Here is a 15103-nt window from a genome sequence, read left to right on the forward strand (position 1 = left end):
GAAAAGGATCTTCAGCTTGAATTCTGTTTTGACTGTATCCTTAAAATATTTCAGAAACTAAGGATAAACTGTATTCCTAAAAATATATTTTTAAAATTTTATGTTTTCTTTGTATCAACATATATGTTTCCTTTTTTTTTCTCTTGTAGTACCTGTTTGAAAATGGTAGAATAGATAACATTTTTACTGAGCCCTATTCCAGATTTATGATTGAACTTACCAAACTCTTGAAAATATGGGAACCTACAATACTTCCTAATGGTAGGATGATTATATTTTGATTCTTTTCATGATATGCCTTCTTAAATTGCTTAATTTTTATGATTATCTTTCGTAAATTGTTCATTTTATATTTGTCTTGACTTAGATTTGGACTTTTGAGGAGAAAATCTTTGGTTTATTATCAGTTACTTAATAAAACTATATCTTGCATATAGTACATGAATAGATAATGACTACTAGATATAAAAAACAACTAAAGGTTGCATTTGCTTTTTAGAAACCAGTTTTGATATGGTGGTATTGGTAAAGTTGTACCCTGTACCTGTAGCTGCCTCATAGGCTACTGTTAAACCCCGTTAGCAGGGTTTTTTCAATAGTTGGAAAAAAGTAACCTGAGCTGGTTGTTAAGAGAGTTAAGTCTTCATCCTTGTATTGTCTATGACCATATGTCTTTGGACAAGTCCCTAATTCGCTCCTACTCTCATGCTCCTTGCCTGTGAATGGAGAGGTTGAATGTAATGCCCAGAAACGTGTTCCTTTCTTTTGGGCTACAGAGAACCTTTGAAGCATTAAAAGCAATGCAGTGGCATGATGCATTTAGCTTTCAAAGGAGGAGCTAAGAACTTATATTTGGAAATAACAAATAATGTATTCCTGGGCAGTCTCCCAAGAATAGAATGAGAGGTGGTAACAAAGGGAACTGGGGAGAGAACATTAGGAAAGACCTGAGTTTAACGGATATCATGAGGAAGCTGCGTTTAAAAAAAAGTATACTAATTTTAATTCTTCTGACCTCTGCTTTTCAGGAAAAATCCAGATAAACTATTGTGAAGTAATTTCTATTAATATAAGTTTTAAATAGGCGCTGCCTTCTAATGTTCTTAGCCAAATAAAACTAAAGCAGTTAACAGTAAGCATAACGATCTCAAACAGGAGTCTACTAATTGCAGCTCATGGCTGGATCTGGCCTCTTGCCTGTTTCTATATAGTTTATGAGCTAAAAATATCTTTTTACATTTCTAAATAGTTGGGGAAAATAAAATTATATTTTGTGACATGGGAAAATTGCATGAGATTCAGATTTGTTTCTATCAGTAAAATTTACAATAGCCATACCTATTTGTTCCTGTATTATCTATACTTCCTTATCTTTTACAACAACAAAGTTGTTCAGAGCCCTTATGGCCCACAATGCTTAATATACTTAACATCTGGCTCTTCACAGGAAAAATTTACCATACCCTGGTCTGAAATAACAATAGATTAAAGCTGTCTTAGGGGAGTGCTCACAGCGTCTGTTTCACTGGAATCATCTACCCTTTTCTTTGCAGTGCTTTTTCTATTTTTATGTATTAGGAAGAGGGACAAAGAGTCAGTATTTTCCTTAGTATCCTCCTGTCTTGAGAATTAAAGAAATTACGTAGTCCCTTTTAGCAGGAGCTTAGTGCTGTTTCTTTTTCCCTGTTCTGTTCAGGTTACATGTTCTCTCGCATTGAAGAAGAGCATTTGTGGGAGTGCAAACAGCTGGGCGCTTACTCACCAATTGTCCTCTTGAACACCCTCCTTTTCTTCAATACCAAATACTTTCAACTAAAGAATGTCACTGAGCACTTGAAGCTTTCCTTTGCCCATGTGATGAGACGGACGAGGACTCTGAAGTACAGTACCAAGATGACCTATCTGAGGTTCTTCCCACCTTCACAGAAACAAGAGTCAGAACCAGGTGTGGTGGAGTTTTTAAGATTCCTTTCTTTTTTGATTGAAATATAGTTGCTGTGCAATATTATGTTAGTTTCAGGTGTGCAACGTAATGACTTGACATTTAAATACATTATGAAATGATCACCACTGTAAGTCTAAACCATCTGTCACCATACAAAGTTATTACACTATTATTGGCTATATTCTTTATGCTGCATATTACCTCCTCATGACTTATTTATTTTATAACTGGAATTTCATACCTCTTAATCCCCTTCACCTAATTACCCCCACCCCTCTTGCCTTTGACAGACACCAATTTGTTCTCTGTAGCTGTGAGTTTATTTCTGTTTTGTCTGTTAGTTTATTTTTTTAGATTATACATATAGATAAAATCATATGGTATTTGTCTTTTTCTCACTGACTTTTTTCATTTAGCATCGCACACTCTGTGTTTTCACAAATGGCAAGATTATATTCTTTTTTATGGCAGAGTGAATTAATCCTTCTATTGATGGACACTTCCATATTTTGGCTATTGTCAGTAATGCTGTATTGGACGTAGGGGTGCATTTATATCTTTTTGAATTAGTTTTCTTGTTTCCTCTGGGTAAAAAAATACCCAGAAGTAGAATTGCTGGATCATATGGTAGTTCTGTTTTCGGTTTTTGAGGATGCTGTGTACTGTTTTTCACAGTGGTTGCACCAGTATACATGCTCACCAGCAGTGCACAGGGGTTCCCTTGTCCCTTTCATGATAGTCATTCTGATAGATATGAGATGATACCTTGTTGTGGACTTTGACTTGCATTTTCCTGATGACTAGTGATCTGGAGCATCTTTCCGTGTGTCTGTTGGCAGCTTGTATGTCCCTTTTGGAAAAATGTCTATTTAGATCCTCTGCCCATTTTTTGGGGGGGAGAAGGCAATGGCAAGCCACTCCAGTACTCTTGCCTAGAAAATCCCATGGATGGAGGAGCCTGGTAGGCTGCAGTCTGTGGGGTCGCTAAGGGTCGGACACGACTGAGCGACTTCACTTTCACACATTGGTGAAGGAAATGGCAACCCACTCCAGTGTTCTTGCCTGGAGAATCCCAGGGACGGGGGAGCCTGGTGGGCTTCCGTCTATGGGGTCACACAGAGTCTGAAATGACTGAAGTGACTTAGCAGCAGCAGCCCATTTTGTAATTGCATTTTTTATATTGAGTTTTCTGAGTTCTTTGTATGATTTGTGTGTTAACTCCTTTCCAGATATATACTTTGCAAATATCCTTACCCATTCAGGAAACTGCCTTTTCATTTTGTTGAGTTTCCTTTGCTACGTAAAATCTTTTTAAGTTTGATTTGGCCCCAGTTGTTTATTTTTGCTTTGTTGTCTTCCTCTGATGAGACAGATCCAAAAAATATTATTAACACCCATGTCAGAGTTTCCTGTCTGTGTTTTCCTCTAGGAGTCTTACAGTTTCAGGTCTTACATGTAAGTCTTTAATCCATTTTGAGTTTAATTTTGTACATGATGTGAAAAAGTGGTTCACTTTCATTCTTTTCCATGTAGCTATCCAGTTTTCCCAATCCATTTGTTTTAGAGTCTGTTGTTCCCCATTGTGTATTCTTGCTTTCTTTGTCATACATTGATTGATAAGGATTGGTTTATGTCTGGTCTATTTATTTTGTTCCATTGATCTGTGTATCTGTCTTCACATCACTACCATACTGTTTTGATCACTGTGGCTTTGGGTATACAGTTGGTTAAGCCAGCCAGCTGAAAATCTGCATATAACTTTACAGTCAGCCCTCCTCATTTACCGTTTCATGTCTGCAGATTCAAAAGCCATGTATTATATAGTACTGTAGTGTGTATTTATTGAAACAAATCCATGTATGAGTAGATCCGTGTAGTTCAAACTTGTGTTTTTAAGAATCAACTGTAGTTTGAAGTCAGGAAGTGTGACCCACCAGCTTTGTTCTTACTCAAGATACCTTTGGCCATTTGTGGTATTTTGTGAGTTCATATACATTTTAGAATTACTCGCTCTATCTTTGTGAAAAATGCAGGTGGTATTTTGTTAGGAATTGCATTGAATCTGTCAGTTATTTTGGAATAGACATTTTAACACTATTCTTTCAGTCTGTGAGCATGGTGTATCTTCCAATTTATTTGTATCTTTTTATAGTTTTTAGAGTACAGGTCTTTCACCCCTTTGGTTAAATTTCTTCCTAGGTATTTTATTATTTTTGATGCAGTTATAAATGGGATTGTTTTCTTAATTTCTGTTTCTGATAGATTGTTATGAATGTATAGAAATCTGAAAGATTTCTGCATGTTTTGTATACTGTAAAATGTATTTACTAGAATTGATTTATTCTTATAATTTTTTGATAGTGTCTTTAGAATTTTCTATATATAGTATCATGTCATCTGCAGGTAGTGATGGTTTTACTTCTTCTTTTCCAGTTTGAATTTTTAAAAATATTTTATTGTAACCTATGACTTATCTTTTAGTATTATTTTTAAAAATATTTATTTATTTTATTTATTTGGCTCCTCCAGGTCTTAGTTGTGGCGCCTGGCATCTTCAATCTTCGTTGTGGCATTCAGGATCTTTACTTGTTGCAAATGTGGCATCTAATTCCCTAACCAAGGATTGAACCTGGGCCCCCTGCATTGGGAGCATGGAATCTTGGCCCCTGGACTGCCAGCAAAGTTCTTGATTTTTAAAATTTCCTTTTCTTGTTTGATTGCTTAGGACTTTGCAGGATTGCCTAGGACTTTGCAGGATTGCCTAGGACTTTGCAGATTGCCTGGGTCTTTGTAGGATTGCCATGGCTAGGATTTCATCCAGTACTATGTTGAATAAAACTGTCAGGAGTGAGCATCTTGTCTTATTCCCCAACTTAGAGAAAATTTATTCAGCTTTTCACCATTGGATATGATGTTAGTTGTGAGTTTATCATATATGACGTATATTATGTGGAGGTATCTTCCCTCTGTAGCTGCTTTGTTGAATTTTTATCAGAAATGAATTTTTTCAAAAGCTTTTTCTGCATCTACTGAGATTATCTTATGCTTTTTATCCTTCATTTTCTTAATGTGGTGTATTATGTTGATTTGTGAATATTGAATCATCCTTGTATTCCTGGAATAAATCCCATTTGTTCGTGGCATATGATCCTTTTAATGTATGGTTGAATTCAGTTTGCTAATATCTTGTTGAGGATCAGTGATACTGGCCTGCCATTTTGTTTTTCTGGTGTCTTTTTCTGGGTTCTGCTGGCCATGTAGAATGAGTCTGGAAGAGTTCCTTCTTCTCCTATGTTTTGGAATAGTTTGAGAAGGATAGGTATTAACTCTTACCTAAATGTTTGGTAAAACTCACCTGTGAAGCCATCTGGCTCCAGGTTTTGTTTTTTGAGAGTTTTATGATTCCTGATTCAGTTTTATTATTGGTGATTGGTCTGTTCATGTTTTCTACTTCTTGCCTGAGTTAGTCAGATAGTATGTTTCTAAGGATTTATCCATTTTTTTTTCCTAGGTTGTCTGATTTGTTGGCATATAACTGTTCACAGTAATCTCTTGTGATCCAGTGTATTTCTGTGGTGTCAATTGTAACTTCTGTTTCAATTTTCATTTTATTTGAGCCCTCTCTTTGTTTTTGATGAATCTGGTTAGTCAGTTTTATCTTTTCAAAGAACAGGTTCTCTTCTGTTTTTTTGTTTCTATTTTATGTATTTTCATTTTTGATCTTTATTATTACTTCCTTTACTAACTTTGGTTTTTGGCTGTTCTTTTTGTAGTTCCTTTAGGTGTAAAGTTAGATTATTTGAGCTTTTTGTTTCCTAAGGTAGACCTATATCACTATAAAGCTCCCTCTTAGAACTGTTTTTGCTGCAGCTGATAAGTTTTTGTCTCAAAGTGTGTGTGTGGTTTTTTTAATTTCGTCATTGATTTCTTCAGTGATCCATTGATTGTTCAGTAGCATGTTGTTTGGACTCCACATATTTGTTTTTTCCAGTGTTTTCCTTTTCGTTGCTATCTAGTATGATAGCATTGTGGTTGGGAAAGATGCTTAGTATGATTTCAACTTTGGGGTGACAGAGGATGAGATGGTTGGATGGCACTGACTCAATGGACATGAGTTTGAGCAAACTCCAGGAGATAGTGAAGGACAGGGAAGCCTGGTTTGCTGCAGTCCATAAGGTCATATAGTCAGACATGACTTGGCAACTGAATAACAACAAACTTACTGAGATTTGTTTTGTGGTCTGATGTGATGTATCCTGGAGAATGTTCCATGTGTACTTGAATATTATTTTGTTTGGGGATGTAACGTACTGTTTATTAAGTTCATCTGGTCAAATGTGTCCTTTAAGGCCAGTGTTTCCTTATTAATGTGTCCATTGATATAAACAGGATGTTAGAGTCCCCCTGCTGTTATTGTATTACTGTCACTACCTCCTTTTGTGTCTGTTTTATTTGCTTATATATTGTGTTTAGGTACTCCTGTGTAGGATGCATACATATATGCAAGTGGTTTGTATTATTGTTGGAATATTCCCATTATCGTTATGCAGTGTCCTCCTTCCATCTTTGTTTTAAAGTCTTTTTCGTCTAATGTCAGTATTGCTACCTCAGCTTTCTGTTTCCGTGGAGTATCTTGTTCTTTTCCCTTGCTTTCAGCCTGTGTGTGTCTTTAGGTCTGAAGTGAGTCTCTGATATGCAGCATATATATGGATCTCATTTTGGTATCCATTCAGGCACCGTGTCTTTAGATTGCAACATTTAGTTGATTTACATGTAAGGTAGTTATTGCTATGTACAGGACAGGGAAGCCTGGCATGCTGCAGTCCACGGGGTCACAAAGAGTCCAACACAACTTAATGACTGAACAACAAAAGTACATTTATTACCATTTTAAAAACTGTTTTATGAATGTTCATGTCTGTTTCTTTTCTTCTTGCTCTCTTCCCTTGCAGTTTGATTTTTAGTTTTGTTTGTATTCCTTTTTTCTTTTTCGTGTGTACCTGTTACTAGGTTTTGGTTAGTGGTTATCATAAGGCTCTTACGTAACACCTTATGTATACAGCAGTCTATTTTAAGTTGGTGGTTGCTTAAGTTTGAGTGCGTTCTAAAAGCACTACATTTTTACTCTCACCACCCCAACCCATCTTTTATGTTTTTGACAAATTTTATTTTTTTAATGTTGTATTTTCTTTAATAATTTTAGATTATTTGATCTTACTACTTTTGTAATCTTCATACTAGCTACATAGATGGTTGAGTCACTACCTTTAGTATGTGCTTGCCTTTACATTGAGTTTTTTTCTTCCACAATTTTCATATGTCAAGTAATGGCCTTCTTTTTATGTTCAAAGAAATCCCTTGAACATTCGTTGTAAGGTCAGTTTAGTAATGATAAACTCCTTTAACTTCTGCTTGTCTGGGAAGCTTTATTTCACCTTGAGTTCTGAATGATAATCTTGACAGAGTATTCGTGGTTGTAAATTTTTTCCTTTAAGCATTTTGAATATCTCATGCCACTGCCTTCTGGCTTTAAAGTTTCTGCTGAAAAGTCAGCGGATGTTCTTATGGGGGGTCCTCTGTATGTAACTAGTTATTTCTCTCTCTTGCTTAGTCATGTCTGACTCTTTGTGACCCCATGGACTGCAGCACACCAGGCTTCCCTGTCCTTCACCATCTCCCAGAGCTTGCTTGAACTCATGTCCATTGAGTTGGTGATGTCATCCAACCATCTCGTCCTCTGTCATCCCCTTCTCCTTGCTGCTTTAAATATTCTCTATCTTTAACTTTCGACATTTTAGTTGTAATGTGCCTCAGTGTAGGTTTCTTTGCATTCATCTTGTTTGGGACTCTCCATTTCCTGGAAATGGATAACTTTACCTTTTCAAGTTAGTGAAGTTTTCAGCAGGTTTTTTCTTCAAAGAGATTTTCTGTTTCTTTTCTTCCTTCTTTGGGAATCCTTATAATGCAAATGTTAGTATGCTTGATGTTGTCCCCAGAAATCTTTCAAACTGTCTTTTTTTAAAAGTTTTTGCCTATTTCATTTGGAACAATTCCTTTGTCTCCTCAGTTTTCCTAGCTCTCTGCATTTGTTTCTGTGTACTAGATAGATCAACCACATCTGCCAGCCTTTAAAGGATGACTTTATGTAAAAGGGCTGCATGCACCCTCCTCTGTGGTTAGGCCATGATGGCTGTAGGTTTACTGGTGTGCAGGACTGGACCCTGAGGTAGCTGGCTATAATGGTGAGTTGTGACCGTTGGGGGCAGCCTGGTTTGCAGGGCCATCTCCTAGGGTGGAGCTGCTTTGGAGGGGCTCTAGTGCTGGCCAGAGCCACTTGCTCAGTGTAATAGAGTAGCTTTGGAGGAGTGCCAGCCTGGATGAGCCTACAGGTGAACCTGGGATGAGATGGGCAGAGTCACAATGGCGCCCGCCAGCACTGGGCCAGGTAGGCACAGAAGGTGAGCAGAAGAGCCTGGTGTTTCTCACTGGCTGCATAACCAGTGACCCTGGCTCTGCTGCACACTCACTAATGACCCAGGTCTTCCTCAAACTGCCACCTCTGGGACTTGAGCAAGAGAGTTTGCATGTGCCCTTTAAGTTTTAGTTTCCTACAGACCTCTGGATGTAGGTCCCACTGGTTTTCAAATCCAGGTGTTGGGGGTTTGTCAGTTTATCTTTCTGGTGCCGGTTCCCGCAGGCTGAGGAGCCCGATGCGGAGTTTGGGCACTTTGCTCCTCAGGAGCACCTCTGCACCTTGATGTCCTCTCTGCCTGTGGGTCCTGGCCAGATACCACCTCTGCCTCTCTTACCCATCTTAATGGGGGTTTTCTTTTTATCTTTAGTTGTGGAAAATCTTTTGTGCTGGTCTTCAGGTCTTTCTCAAGGACAGTTGTTCTGTGTATAGTTGTAGTTTTGGTGTGTTCATGGAAAGAGATGAGCCCAGGTTCTTCCTACTCTTGCATCCTATCCCCTCCTTGTAAGATTTCTATTTGAAATCTTACTAGTATTCAGATAGACACTTATCAGAGAAGAGTAATTGCAAATTCTAGACATGGAAGAGTATAGCTTTAGTTTAACATTTAAATGCTTTACTCTATTGTCAGGGTCATATTAAAGGCTTGGCTCAAAATTAGAAGAATCAGTTGCTTCAGTATGCTTTTTTTGGTGGGGGGGAGTTGTTGCCATGCTGCCTGGCTTGTGGGATCTTAGTTCCCTGACCAGGGTTCAAACTCGTACCCCCTGCAGTACAGAGTATTAATCACTTAAAAGTCCTCTTTTATTATCATTTAAATTAGAAATTCTAAGTTAGGGATGTAACCCAGATAATCATTTTAAAACTTTGCAAGGAATTGAAATATACAGCGAAGATTGGGGATCATTGATTTAGAGGCAACAGATGGGTCAATTACTAGTTAAAAGGAACTTGCATAACTTTTAAATCTACTGTTTCTAAAAGTTTGGGGGTTTTTTGACCAGAGTACTCCATTTTAGTTAACTCATTATTGACCACAGGATTTTTGTAGAAACTAACACCTGTGGCTGGTGATTTTTATTTTGACCAGCCAGAAATTAATTCTGTTATTTCACTAACAATTTGAAGGTTATTGTATTCAGTAGTTACACTTGACACACCTGTAAAGTCTTCTGATTTTCTTGAAATCTTGTCTTTAGTCCAATCTTCTGTAGAAGCAAAGGTACATTCTCCAGCACCATGAGTTTCCCTGTATGTATCAGAATCAGTTACTGCGGCCTTTTGTCTTATTTTTGTCCTAATATTTGCATTGTTTGAATCAGAACTGTATTTTGAAGAACTATCATTTTCCAAGACATTAGTATATATGTCACTTGGAAAATCAGAGAAAGTACCTGTATCAGTTCAGTTCAGTCGCTCAGTCGTGTCCGACTCTTTGCGGCCCCATGAATCACAGCACGCCAGGCCTCCCTGTCCATCACCAACTCCTGGAGTTCATTCAAACTCATGTCCATCGAGTCGGTGATGCCATCCAGCCATCTCATTCTCTGTTGTCCCCGTCTCCTCCCGCCCCCAATCCCTCCCAGCATAGAGTCTTTTCCAGTGAGTCAACTCGTCGCATGAAGTGGCCAAAGTATTGGAGTTGCAGTTTTAGCATCAGTCCTTCCAATGAACACCCAGGATAAAATTCACCAAAAAATTGGTTACTCAAAAATTTTCGATGTGTCAGTTTTGAAAATTTTATGTTTATATATACAAGGCTGGTACAAAAACCTAATGAAGCAAAATGTGAACGATAACAATAATCATAAGTTCCATAATGAATCCTTGATCAGTTTTAAACTCTTAACCACTTCACCTGGTGATGTTAAATGTGTCACTATCTAAAAATGTGTTGATACGTCTCTAGTCAATAATGTGTTAACATTGTAAAATTCTGAGGGAACTTAAACCTATCCTAGAGTATACTGCCTTCATACACAGTAGAAAAATATCAGCAGTGACTGTTTTATTAGAAGGTTTATGATCTTGCATTCTAAAAAGTCTATTAATAATTTGTTTTAAATGTTTAAAAATTAATGTTGTTATTATGGAACTAGAAATTATATTTATTGATTTTGAACAGAATTGAAAGTTCTGAAATTCCCAAAACCAAGCTGTTATTTCCTTGAGAAAGAGTGAAGTATATATTTTGAATGTAAGAATTTTAAATTACTGAAACTAGAATCTGTAAAGAGTAATTGTGATGTTCATCTTTGTGTTTACTTTTTTCTCAGTTGCTTGTTTACTTTAGAAAATACTAAGATTATCTTGCTTTTTCCACCATGCATTCACACCCTCTTTCTTATATTTTGTTTTATAGCCCACTTTATGCTCTTAATTGATATTAATTCAGGGACTTCCCTGGTGGTCCAGTACCTGAAAATCCACGCTCCCAATGGGGGGGCTGCAGGTGTGATCCCTGGTTGGGGAACTAGATCTCACATGCCATGACTAGAGAGTTCACATATCACAACTAAAGATTCCACATGTCAAAACTAAGACCTGGTTCTGCCAAATAAATAAAAATAGATAACTTTAAAAATTTATATTAATTCAGGGAGGTAGAGACGACGGGACAACATTTCTGTTTTCTGATTAGGTGCTTGACCAGATTGGTAATAAATTTAGCTTCTTTTATGAATGAGCAGCTAGCACATTTTCTATTTAGATAGTCTCTAAATGGAAAACTGAATGACTTATGCCTAATTCAGAACTAATATGGGAAACTGGGGAAATTTTTGAGACAGTTGTTAAAAGCAGATATAAGAAAAGAAGAAGAAAACCGTTTTTCCTCAGGTTTTCAGATCCACCTAATATTCTCTTGAAGTTTGAATGGAGAAAGTGGGAGGGAAACAGCCTGCTTTCCATGTCTTTACCCTGGCTTCTTTCTGATAACCCTTGGCCTCTTCACGACTCTGTTGGTGAAAAAGGGATTGCTCTTTCCTTATCAACTTCTGTTTTTATCTCTACTATAGGAGAACATCAGGCAGAACCCTTTTTTCTCTTTATTTTGCTATGGATTAAGAACCCTATGCCTAATAAAATCACCTAACAAAGCTAGGCTCAGAATTGAGACATACTCTCAAGCATCAAGCTTTTTGTCATGCTGCCCCAACTTGGGTAAGAATAGAAGCATAAATTCTACAGGACAGGGACTTTGTTTGATTAACCCAGCACTAGTCTAGTGCTTCCATAGATCCTCAATAAATATTTGTTGAACGTGTGAATAAGTGAAAGGAAGGGAAAGGGAGCCACATAAGTGGGTGTCTTAAGACTTGAAGAAAGACTTTTCTAATTCTTTGATTATAATTTTCTGTCTCAAGATAAACTAACTGTTGGCAAGAGGAAACGAAATGAAGATGATGATGTTCCAGTGGGTGTGGAGATGGCAGAGAATACTGATAATCCCCTCAGATGCCCAGTCCGACTTTATGAGTTTTACCTGTCTAAATGGTAAGTGGTTTTCCTCTGAACTTGATACAGCACACTTATATTTTAGATTTCAGATGCTCAAATCCCATAAATGTAGCTGGTCTGTGACTTTTAAACAAAGAGTTACAGTTTCATTTTTTTCCTACTTTCATATCTGCCTGGATTTTGAACCAAGAAACAAATTGCTTTATCTTGAGCATTTTTTTTCCCCAGAAATTTCTTAAAAAGCAAGAGTCACTGTCATTATTTGATCTTTACAACTGTTGCTTAACTTTATGTGACATCTAAACTGCTGTGAATTTGTTGTTTACATAGAAAAATAGGGGAAAGACTGTACTACTTAAAGTCTATAAATGAGAAAATGGTTTTTAAAGAGTAACATTTTTTGAGTGGTCTTTTTCTTATAGAAACTTTATGATTTTAAAAAAGTTGCAAGATCTGCACTAAAGCAATTTTTTTTTTTTTTCAAAGAAATAAAATGACTGGGTTTGCTCTTTAGTAGAGTTGTGTGGAGTATTTTGGGGATTCATTACAGGGTATTGGGTACTGAGGATGAGTCTCAGCCATAGTGTCACTTGTGAGTTGAATTTTTTTTTTGCTCCTGGTAAGTTTTAAGTACTAACACTTGTGAAGGATTTACATTTTGTCATCTATTAACATTCTACTTACTTTGAATCCTGTGTGATTCTTGAGTGTGAGGAAAAAAATATGCAGTTACAGGTTGCTCCTGGAGCATAAATGTCCATAAACTTGTTTATCTCTGTGGGTACATTGTTTACGATATTAGTCATAGTAGGAAAGATTGAGAGCCATTATACTTAAAGAGTAATTACATCTGTGCTGTACTCTCTGATCCCAGTTTTCTTTCTCTCTTTTCTTTCCTGTGGATAGTTCTGAAAGTGTGAAGCAGAGGAATGATGTGTTCTACCTTCAGCCTGAGCGCTCCTGTGTTCCAAATAGCCCAATGTGGTACTCCACATTTCCCATAGACCCTGGGACCCTGGACACCATGTTAACACGTATTCTCATGGTGAGGGAGGTACACGAAGAACTTGCCAAAGCCAAATCAGAAGACTCTGATGTTGAATTATCAGATTAAAGTGGAAGTGGGGTTCCTGTTTTCATACATGTTGGTATGCACCAAACTGTGAATGCATCCAGCTTTGGAAAACGATAAATCCCAAGTCCTCTTGACTTGATTATGAGATAATGGAAAACAGACAGCTTGTGAACCACAGTGTGGGTGTACAAATGAAAATTGAAGGAAAGAATATGAACTGAGAAACGTTATTCTTTGACAGTGATATAGTTCCTAGACATCTGCAGGATGACTAACGAGTTTCTCTGAGTGATGCATAATCTTATTTTGTTTGGGAATAACAAATTGTGGAATATTTTTAAGGAAAATTGTTGTATAAAATTCTACCATAGTAACCTTAGACCTTAGAGAGGTAGCTTTGGAGTGAAACCTTGGCTGCAGTAGGCTATTTGGGCAAGCCCTCTGTAAAAGTCAGGGGAGAAATCAGTACAGAGCTAAGATGAGGACTGTGGGGCCCAGACTTGAAGACCCAATACAAATACTCAGCCTTTTTTTTTTTTTAAAGGTAGAGAGTGAAGTGGTCTTGATTTTGATTTTCACTGCCAAGCCAGTTCTGTGAAGGATAGAAGCCTCTGGTGCTTTTGCCATAGGGTCCCTCACATCAGGGGAAAAGGCCTTCACTGCTGTTCATACAGTAATGTGTCCCCTTCACTTTCTGGGTCTAGCCTTTTCAGCTGTGGGTCTGGATGTGGGTAAATTAAGTTAAAGGGGCTGAAACTCTGCAAAATAATTATGCACACAAAAACTCTGTGGCGCTTGTTAGACCCCAAGTGTCTTGAAATGTTTGTAGAAAACCCACTAAAATGCCCACTTCTCTGGGTGTCAGCCTTTATTGCTGCTGCCTCACAGCATGAGCTGTGGTACACAGAAGTGGGGGTTCTTTTGTTTTTATTTTATTCCCAAATGGCAGCTTTCCTCCCATTGTTTTATCTTCCCATTTCCCAAATAATTTTTGTTATTTTGTCTTTTGCACCAGTTTCTGGAGGCCCTTGTCATTTCAAAAAGAAGAGTCTCTCCTTTCTCTGGCAAACCTGTGGGTGATTCCACAGAGACACAGTGTTACGTAGCTGTCAGAATTATGGTAGAAGAAGAACTAGTATTTTCCTATATAAAGCATTGGAAGATGACCTTGTCACCCTAAGAAACTTAAAAATAGGATTCTGGGGTTAGGATACAAAGACACGGACAGTCTTGCATATATCCACAAGGTCTTCTTATAGCATTATTCCAGACTATCTGTTTTAGTAGTTTGATGAGGATCAAGTCATAGGAGTGTTTGGCAAATGGATCCATTTCCTTCTTCTCCATTCTGTTTCTTCCCCACAAAATTTTGAATCAAAGCTTCTATAATATTGGCCAATGACAGAACTTCTTTAGCTGAGGTTAATTTGATCCTTTAATAGAAATGAGAGAAATCTAAAAAGCCTCTTAGAAATTTTAACCTTGAAAGACTTTACCATATGTCCCATTTTTTAGATGGGAGTGGCAGGTGGTTTTTTTGTTTTTTAATAAATAAATACAATAAAAATTTTAAAGTAGGCATTGTGTACTTATGGTTCTGTCCCTCTGCCTGTAACAAATCTTGTTTTTGTTACCAAGAACTATGTGAAAGAAGTAAATCTGCCCCAGTTCTGTATGATTAATTCCATCTGTGTTTGTCATTTCTGACTGGAAAACTTACTTCCAGACTTTGTTTGATATAGAGGAAAAACAGTTGGATTGTCTGATAAGTCTGCCAATAAACTATCCAGAAACATCAGGTGTAATAGTCCCCACTAATGAAATTTTATGGTTTTTATAAACACTAATGTTTCCCCTTCTGTAGAAATGCAAATTTATGGCATAGTAGATAAACTATTATAAAACACTAGAGAGAGAGGAAAAAATTCTGTATCTTTTAATTGAGAACAGCCAATATGCGGGTAAACGACTGTATCAAGATGTCAGTTGCATGTTAGTCCACAGAGTTGTCCAGATCCTGGAATAATTTGTAAAAGAAAATATTGATTCATTATTGGTCATTCCTCATAAGCATAGCTGTTGATGTGTGTGTCCAGTTATTTGCTTTTTTAAATTTTATTAAAATTATGTAAAATTGTTTTTTTTCCCCCTA

The 15103-nt window shown here is 37.1% G+C and overlaps 1 protein-coding gene across 7 annotated transcripts in view; it reads left to right on the forward strand.

Moving 5' to 3' along the window:
• The window catches only part of ZMYM4 (zinc finger MYM-type containing 4), a 166472-nt gene extending 151726 nt beyond the window's left edge, over positions 1 to 14746 (forward strand). For all 7 annotated transcript variants that reach the window (XM_055401953.2, XM_088835131.1, XM_055401954.2 and 4 more), the window contains 4 exons: positions 150 to 261; positions 1697 to 1945; positions 11783 to 11912; positions 12783 to 14746. In XM_055401953.2, coding sequence (XP_055257928.2) covers positions 150 to 261; positions 1697 to 1945; positions 11783 to 11912; positions 12783 to 12990 — 699 coding nt within the window. In that variant the 3' untranslated portion in view covers positions 12991 to 14746. The remainder of the gene's footprint in view (positions 1 to 149; positions 262 to 1696; positions 1946 to 11782; positions 11913 to 12782) is intronic.
• The last annotated feature ends 357 nt before the right edge of the window (positions 14747 to 15103 follow it).

This window comes from Moschus berezovskii, chromosome 4 (assembly GCF_049115385.1).
Source record: "Moschus berezovskii isolate FMDL1 chromosome 4, NW_MosBer_1.0, whole genome shotgun sequence".
NCBI classification, from domain to species: Eukaryota; Metazoa; Chordata; class Mammalia; order Artiodactyla; family Moschidae; genus Moschus; species Moschus berezovskii.